Source organism: Anoplopoma fimbria, chromosome 17 (genome assembly GCF_027596085.1).
Source record: "Anoplopoma fimbria isolate UVic2021 breed Golden Eagle Sablefish chromosome 17, Afim_UVic_2022, whole genome shotgun sequence".
In the NCBI taxonomy this organism is placed as follows: domain Eukaryota; kingdom Metazoa; phylum Chordata; class Actinopteri; order Perciformes; family Anoplopomatidae; genus Anoplopoma; species Anoplopoma fimbria.
The window spans coordinates 1,007,813-1,016,770 of NC_072465.1; the positions used below are offsets into that span (position 1 = coordinate 1,007,813).

The 8,958-nt window shown below is 41.1% G+C and overlaps 1 protein-coding gene across 1 annotated transcript; it reads left to right on the plus strand.

The window, feature by feature from the left end:
* Window positions 1-4,421: 4,421 nt before the first annotated feature.
* On the plus strand, window positions 4,422-8,672 carry zgc:113307 (uncharacterized protein LOC553753 homolog). Its single transcript, XM_054617172.1, has 5 exons — window positions 4,422-4,482; window positions 5,646-5,977; window positions 6,160-6,472; window positions 6,877-7,194; window positions 8,521-8,672. The coding sequence occupies exons 1-5, from the start codon at window positions 4,422-4,424 to the stop codon at window positions 8,670-8,672; spliced, it is 1,176 nt and encodes a 391-aa protein (XP_054473147.1).
* Window positions 8,673-8,958: the final 286 nt, after the last annotated feature.

Sequence of the window (8,958 nt, forward strand, 5' to 3'; positions counted from 1 at the left end):
GTTGGTATCATTGTATAGGTTGTTATTGTACAATAGGTATTTGCAAAGACCTTTACCTTAACTTTTCCAAACTTGCAGCAAGCTTATGCGCGCTGTTGATTACAAAGAAAATAGTGCCCTCGAGTGTCAAAGACAAGAACTGTCGAGGGACAAGTCGAGGCAGCAGACGGTGAGGGAAATTATGAGAAGAGGAAGAACATTTGAGATGGAAGAGGAAAGTTAAGGCAACAAATAATGAAATCCTCTCACTTCAAGTCCAGTTCTGTTCAAACAAAATAAAACAAAAAAAAAACATCATCCAATCCTCCATTATGACAGCATGAATAAGACGTCCTCAAAGTAATAAAATAATATAATCTATATATTTATATTACAACTGGATTATTATCACAGCCTCTGCAGTTCTTCTCAGCTCTAACAAGAGTTTTAGGGTCTTCTAGTCTGAGAGCAGGATTAACGGCTGTTTGGTTCACTCTTCTGGATGTGAAAATAACCGTATGTTCGTCAACTTAACAAGTGATGAATGATATGTCAGTGTTGTGTTTACAGCGTTCCACTGTCTCCAAATGGCCAAAAATCTGTTATTTCAGGTTCAAAGTGCTCTGAAAAGGTGAAAATCAGACTTGGGGAACTCTCCATCTGATGATGAGGATCATGTGATATAAATGAAAGCTCCAGAACAGCTAATAAATGGACCTCAATGTGAGATTGTTTTGTCAACTGTTGTTTCCAAATTCTAATTTAAGGAGAAGTTAAGTTTTCTTGATAATAAACACAAGTCATGCTTATATTCTGTGTTATTCAACACCTATAATGTTTCACCTGACCAACTTTTCCTCAAAATGATTTCAGACAAATAGCCGAACAAATCAAGGCTTGCGTTTACACTATGCAGTGCAGGTAAAAACATGAAACATTATCATTATAGAGTATTTCTGGTTCTCAGGGATCAGCTTTAGGCGTGTCTTCGCAATTTCCCACAAACTGTGTGAGGAGCTGTTGAACCTGCCAGCTCTCAAACAGGAAACCACCTGAAGGCAATTTCTGCTTTGGGAAATGTAATTATTGTCAGAAGATGATGACTCATTGACAATAAATCATAACCAATTTACAATTACACAAACAGATTAATGATTAATCTTTGTATTGTTGTAATACGTTTTCTCAGCAGCTACACCAGAACAGATGTCATATTGTTGGTGTAATGTGTGTTCATCATATGTGTTCTGTGTAACTGCTGCTGTCACTGGATAACGATCTTCTTGTTGTTACTGTTTAGTTTAATATGGGTGACATTAGCAATAATGGATGATAATGAGTGGCATGAAAGCATTTATGTTAAATGCTGTCATGTCATTTTTGTTGCTGCTCCTTTTGCATTTTCATAATTATGCAGATTTCCCGTTATTTTTATTTCCATGCATTATGGCACAGATGTAAATTAAGACCAAAAAATCAGCTTGGATTGGCTCTTCTTTTTGCATAACATCAGTAGGCTATTGTTAACAGTAAAAATACCTTTTAAATGCTGTATTTGAAACTTGATGCTAGAATTATTCATATAGAATTGGGGTTCAAAGTTATTTGTCTTTTCAATTCCTTCTTTCGTGTGCCATAGATTTGGACATTACGATTTTAAATAAAAGTTATGTACTAATAGGTTACATTTTTGGTGTTTTGTGTTTGCATAATTACGGGGGTGTAGGGGGCTAGGAAAACCATTTCACATCCTCTTGAAAACATATTTAGAAATAATTTTGCTTAGTGTCTTTATTTAGCCCTAAAGGTGCTGAATTCATAATTCATAGCATTAATATAGCAGCCAACAACTATCTCTAATGTAAAGATATAGTGGAATAATGTCTAACTAATCAGAGAACAAAGTCACTCTCCCTCCGTTTCTGTTGTAATCCTTCACTGTGCATGTGACTCAGTGTGTGTGTGACCCACTGGTACGCTAACCACCACCACTCTGCACTGCACTCATACGACGGTTACAGCTAATAACACCGTCCCGACCCTCAGCATCGTTGCTGAAGCATAATGCCCATCCTTTCCCCCTCAGATAAACACTGCTAGCTCTTTCAGCACTCTTGCAGTTGTTTTCACTGTTAGCTCTGTCTGCACCGTTAGCTGCGAGACATCGTGTCAGTCGGAGCCATGTACTTCAGTTCTCCTTTGAGCCTGATGTTTGTAACTCACAAATGTTACTGGCGAGCCACTGAAGTTTGAGTCTGGCCCCCATTGTAAACTTCACCCCCTTAAATTTTAATTAAGCTTTTAGCTCTTCCTTCTTCTTCCTCAGCTTTCATTTGTCATCTGTAAAATGAAAATTCCTCTATTTATACACCCATTTGCTCAATTTCTGTACCGACCTAACCTGTGTGGATTTGGGAGGTTGGATCTTATCCCAGCACACACTGAAAGAAAATTGTATTACGCGTCAATATTTAAAATTGAAATGTGACAGTATAGCAAAACACTTTATACAAGGAAAGTGCACTCAGTATTTATTTATCCTCATTAGCTGATATCAATGGTACCAGCAAGTTTTCCTTGTGTCTGAAATCACAATTCATCTTATACATACTTTATACAACACGTTACGTATGTTCAGCTAATGTTTACCTCTAATTGTGTTAAATTAAGAAAACAGTTGTACAACTTTTCTTAACATTACATTTCTTCTTCATTCCTATCACCATCATCTTTAATTAATTAGTCTTAGAATTAGCCTCAAGGGCCATACTGGCGAACAAGAACAAAACATTGTACATTACCAACAGTAAACTATTGATCAGCTCCATAAGTAATGCATTGTTAAATGATAATTTAATGAGGATTTTCTATAGGTTTGATGTGTGTAAACTGGGCAGCTATTCCAATGACTGATGCCACGATAAGTTAAGGTACTAACTAAACTTTGGGTGAGGTAACCAGACGGCACCCTCTGGGTCTGAAAAGTAAAGCAAATGTGGAAGTGCCTATTAACCTTCATTCTTTTAATGGCCAGCAGGGGGCGACTCCTCTGGTTGCAATAAGAAGTCAAATTGTATTCAAGTTCATGAGAAAATGACCCTACTTCTCACTTGATTTATCTATCAGTAAACATTGTGAACATACGTTTATGGTCTCAATTGCTTGTTTCAAGACTTCTTCATACAGCCTGATGTTCTTTAAAGTGGCCCTATTATGCTTTTCCACTATTTCCCTCTTCTTTAGTGTGTTATATATTTTTGTACATGTAAAAGCTGAAGTCTATGCTAAAAAGGAGTTACCCTCCCCCCTTAGAAGCTCCTGAGCTGCCTGAAACGGCTCCATTGAATTCTCTCATTCACTTCCGTAACTTTATGAGGTCACAATGTTACGGAAGTGACGTAAAACTCTCCCGCTAGTTTGGCCTGTCTGTGTTTTCGTGTTACAAATTTAGCCCTTTCACAGTGTGTTTTCAGTTCATGAAAGTTAATTGTAACATTTTTGACGCCTAAAAATATCGTAGTCGGCATTCGATTGTACTCAGCTCCACCCTCTAGTGTAAATTCTGGTTGCCAGAAAACAAGATGGCTTCAGCCTCAAGGTTTCAAAACCGTAGTCCACAAACCATTCGGTGATGTCATGAGGAATACGTCCATTTCATTGAATAAATCAAATGGTTCACCGGACCTCACATGCTTGCACACACACAACCGAGCACATAATCTAATGGCAGAGATAATAAACCTGATACTGTTTGACAAGAAATCCCAAAGCAGGAATGAGGGTAACGCAATGTAACATATTGAGAATTATACTAATTTCTTTGTTTTTAGACAGGTTAAAACAAAGGGGTCGTCGTCGTCCCCCTTACAGGCACCCATAACTATTTTGGCTCCATTTTGGGTGTCATACCATGGTTTTTCCTAGAGGACGCTCTATCCATACTCTGATGGGAAATATTATCCTAATTTTTCCCTCTTGTTCTCCTCCATTCGTCTTTTCTCTGCTCTGCTCTGCTCTGCACACACACACACACACACACACACACACACACACACACACACACACACACACACACACACACACACACACACACACACACACACACACAGAATGGTCTCCTTGGCTCCCCAGGTACTTTGTGGCTTGAATGCCTCCAGGCAGAACACATGCTGTAGACCTAGACACAAAGGCACACACATATTCACATGTGCCATACTTGAATGCTGATCAAAATTCTCTCATATTCACTGAAAGCTCTGTACTATCAGAATCTAAACCCAAGTGCCATAATTGTATTTTCTTTCTTGCTCTTTCCTTTCTCAGCAGTTCTTCTCAGTCTTTTTGCATATTTTCTCACCATGGTACAAGCAAACATGTTACCATATTGGGGGTTCAACTGTAACTAAGAGCTGACAGAAGGAAAAAGTGAGTTAGGGAAGATTATGGAGGAGGTCTGGGGTATGGGATGTGGGCAGCGTTTGAAGAAGAGGAATGTATCAGTCGGTAAACATCGTCGGTACTTGAAAACACACGTACATGCAGACGCATTAACACGCATACATAGTTCCATGCAGCTACCGAGGGTTTCATTGGGTATTTAAGAAAACTTGTCTCCGTTCTGATCAAACAGGTAAGTGTCAGTCTGTTGTTGGTTTATTTCCTGTGCTTCTATTTCCTCTCTTCTACAAAACTGGAAAAGTTCAAATCTATATGGTGCGTCTGTTTAATTACAGTAGTTTTTAAGAGGCATGTTTGCAAAATGTAGCTTATCTCTTGGAAATCTTTTTAGCATATACTGTAATACTGCAAACATGCAACATGCTGGTAGTCAAACTTCCTGATGATGCAAACCTTTCTTACTCACTGTTGTGTCATACTGAGAGTCTGTGTGTGCTTGTGTGGACGCCAACTTTGTGGTTATTACCGTAACCATCTACAGCTGTGAATGCAGGGAAAAATAATGAATTCTGCCCTCTCATACTCGGAAGTTAGAAGTCTGTGTGCAAAAGCAGCCATCTCAATTCATGCTGCACTTACCCCAGTGCCATGCAGTTTACATTTACTTAAGGCTAATTCTAATTATTTAACACATTTTATTTAGAGAGGCTGCAATAAAAAAACCTTGTTTGACCTCACCCTGAAACTCATTTTCATGTTGATTTTCATAGCTCAAGGTGTCAAGTTACACCAATTCTTAAAGGTACATTCCAGCAAAGTGGGGGTTTCACGAGAGACGGATGATTGATAAGAGTCTGAAAAACAGGGTCTCTAAAGTCATTACAATTCATTCTGAGGTAGACCAGAATATCTGTACAGATTTTTTGAAAATCATGTGATAGATTTCAATATATTCTACTGGATAAGTAAAGACTTTGACCTGCTGGTGGCACTAGAAGTAAAGTCATGAGATCACCAATGTAATTTCGATTCATCCTCAGTAAAATGTAAATGTCTGTCTATCTAGCAAACAGTCCTTTAAATATTAACCATGTCTAAAAAAGGAAAACCCTTTTTCTCGTAATGCAGCTCAACAGTGTTTCAGAGCCAAAGAAGACATTATACAACTTTCACAGGCTTATAAAAATCAAGCTCATCCTGAAATGTTTAGTAAATTGACTCTGACGTGTAATAATTGCTTTGTCTTTCTGTTTCTGTTTAATTTGCAGGATTACATATCTCACCAGCTGTCTCTATGGCTTTCCTGTGCCATGCTGTGCTGCTGTTGCTGTGTGTTCTCAACTCTGCCTCAGCCACTGTTGTAGCTGACATGGACTACGGAGGTGTTCCTCTGTGGATAAATCGCCTGCTGGGTGAACCCAGTGTGATGAGCCTGCAAGGACGGATGGATGCAGCCTGGTTGCGAGCTAACAACCCCCTGGCCTGCCCTCAGCAGTGTGACTGCCCCATCCAGTGGCCCACGGCGCTCTACTGTGACCACAGAGGCCTGGCAGACACCCCTGACGGCCTGCCGGACAGAACTCGGTACCTGTTTCTTCAGGTAGAACAAACAGTGACACGAGCACTGAGTGTGTCTGCCACTAACCCACTGTGGTTTTTCAATTCTTGTTCACATGGTACACTTCCCATAATGGCTGACCTCCACTGCACTTTACTGTATATGTTTAATTCTAACTGTAAAAGTGTGAAAACTCAAAATTCGTTTTTTTCGTTTGTTCCAAGGGCAACAACATCTCGTCCTTGTCCTCCTCTTTTTTGTCCAACATTACTGCTCTACACTGGCTCATCCTGGACCACAATCAGCTGCAAGACCTGGTCCCGCTGCAGAACCAGACCCAGCTGTACTACTTATTTGCCAACCAAAACCACCTGAAATCAGTGCCAAGCGCTCTACCAGCTGGACTCAAGCAGCTGCGACTGGCAAACAACCAAATCAGCAGCATCAGTCCTGGAGCTTTCCAGAACCTGCACAACTTGACACTGCTGCTGCTGCAGGGAAACAGACTGCAAACCCTCACAGAGGGAGACCTCAAAGGTAGAGTAATGTGTCATTTCCTTTCTTTACATATGCAGCATCTACATGGGGTGGAAAGTGAGACAGTCCTTGTCAGCTCTTGTGTACCTGTTCACATTGTGCAAAAAAACAACAATACAGAAGACAGACACAAAGAAAGTCTGTAAAGAATAACTTTTCTTCAAGGCAAAGCATAAGAACAGGTCAGCCTGATTAACACTGAACATTACTGGGATTTATCATTGACAATGTTCACACTTATTCTACATGTCACACACATTTGTCAGTATTAATATGTAGTGTGTGTGTGTGTGTGTGTGTGTGTGTGTGTGTGTGTGTGTGTGTGTGTGTGTGTGTGTGTGTGTGTGTGTGTGTGTGTGTGTGTGTGTGTGTGTTTGTGTGTGTTTCCCCCCCTCGTCTTGCAGGTCTGTTCAGTCTGAACCTGCTGGACCTCAGTGGGAATTTGTTCTCGGCTTTCCCCAAACATTTACCCCCTTCTGTCCAGCAGCTCTATATTTCCAATAACACTCTCCGTGGGCTGGATGAAGACAGTTTTTTGGGATTGCTCAAGCTAAAGTATCTTCGTCTAAGTCACTGTGGTCTGCAGAGCAGCGGCGTCCACCAGCAGGTCTTCAACTTCTCCAGTTTGGTGGAACTGGACCTTTCTTATAACAAACTTAAAACTATTCCCACAGTCCCAACCACCCTGCAGTACCTCTACCTGGAGGCCAATGAAATACAAGGTGAGGTGCATACATAAACAAAGAAAACATGCACATACACACAGACACAAACGGCAATCAACTTTCACACTGTGATTGTAACAGTTTCACTGACTTCATGTCTGAGAAATGTTAATTTCCCACACATTTCTACAGTTTACAATTCAACAAAGCACTCACTTCTTGTGACAGCAAAGAAAGGTATAAGTGAGTTATGTAGCTCACCACCTGGAGAAGTTTGACACCTTCACCATATTGTGAGGGGGAAGGATAAATGTGGAAAATGTGACTGGAAAGGGGAGAGAAACCCGCACAGCCCCAGCAGCCTCCAACACAGCCGGCCCTCATTACTGCATACAGACTCGGGAGTGGGGTTGGGCAGCTAGCAGCCGAGGCGAGTCAGGGATGGAAGGAGAGAGAGCATAAAGGGAGGGGAGGGACATCGGAGACATGGAAAGAGAAGACGCAAAAGGAGGGTGGAGGAGAGGGAATGTCGGGTGGCTGGATGAGGGGAAAGTAGGTTAGCAGAGAAGAGAGGAGAGTGGTATGAAAACATCTGTGATGGATTCAGAGGTAAGAGTGCCAGATGAGCCAGAAGCACATGCTGTTCCCCTCTTCATGGTCTCCTCTTTCTTCTCGCTCTCTCTCTCTCTGCTGTCTACGTCCTGTCACTTTTTTGGCAGATAGGACTCATTGTAGCAGACTTGTTGCCTTTTTGACTCATACGACCATCCGTCAGCAATGACCTGGCGTGCATATTTTGGCACAAGGGCTCTGGCAAAGTAAAAGTATGTTTTCGATCTGTGAGCAGCAGACTAAGAGGCTGTGTACCAACGGGACAGACGGCAAAACACTTCCATAATAACAAACACCTCATTGTCTAGCTAGCAGCACGACTGCTACTGCGGTTCTTTTCTGCCAAAGCCTACAGTCTGGGCCGAGGGAGTCTCTGCTACTGAGCTGAAGTGAGAAAGCAAAAGAGGGCGTTGTGGTTTCCTCATCCTCCGGTTTTACCACACTACCTGCAAGACTTTCAGGAAATGAAAACTCTCTGAGAAGAAGGGATACATTTGCAGACCGTACAGACCCTCTTTGCAAAGGCAAGTTTCATGATGGGATTGAAGCTCTTCTTCCTAGTAATTTATCAAAAATATATAATGAACAGCACATGGTACATGACGTGGAATCAAAGCTGTCTTGAATGGTTTAGTATCTACAGTGCTTTGACAAGACGGCAATAAGCAGATGGATGTCACTTTGGTGAATAATGAGTTTCATATGAAAGACATATGAAATATGGTTTGTATATGTTTTAAAATCCCTCTGTTTTCTGTCTGTTCCCTGCAGAGTTCAATGTGTCCAGTTTCTGCAGAGAGGTGGGACCTCTGTCCTACTCCAGGATGAAGATCCTACGATTAGAGGGAAACAAAATGTCCTACCAACAGCTGCCATCCAACTGGGTCTTTTGCCTGCGAGTGCTTGAAAGTATTTACATCTGATCCAATCTCAGCAACAGATGTAGGGTCAATGTATGTTACTGACCAACCTCATCCAGAAAGAAAACGTGACTCAATCTAAGATTTTTGTTCTGTTTGTCGACTCGTCACTTGTGAAGTCAAACAACTCAGACTTACAGCTCCAAGACTTGAATTCATTATGTCTTCAATATTTAGATACACACCCAGGTCCTGAAGGGAAAACCGAACCTTCAAAAGATGCCAAAGCTTGAACTTGTAAGCTAAACCAGTGTTATTTTATCATAATGCAAAAGGTCCTGATCAAAAC

Bases quoted from the DNA above. Each gene is read 5' to 3' on its own strand.
- zgc:113307 (XM_054617172.1), top strand. From the start codon at position 4,422: ATGGAGGAGGTCTGGGGTATGGGATGTGGGCAGCGTTTGAAGAAGAGG. The intron at 5,978-6,159 runs GTAGAACAAACA...GTTTGTTCCAAG, and splicing joins CTCGGTACCTGTTTCTTCAG to GGCAACAACATCTCGTCCTT. The intron at 7,195-8,520 runs GTGAGGTGCATA...TGTTCCCTGCAG, and splicing joins GGAGGCCAATGAAATACAAG to AGTTCAATGTGTCCAGTTTC.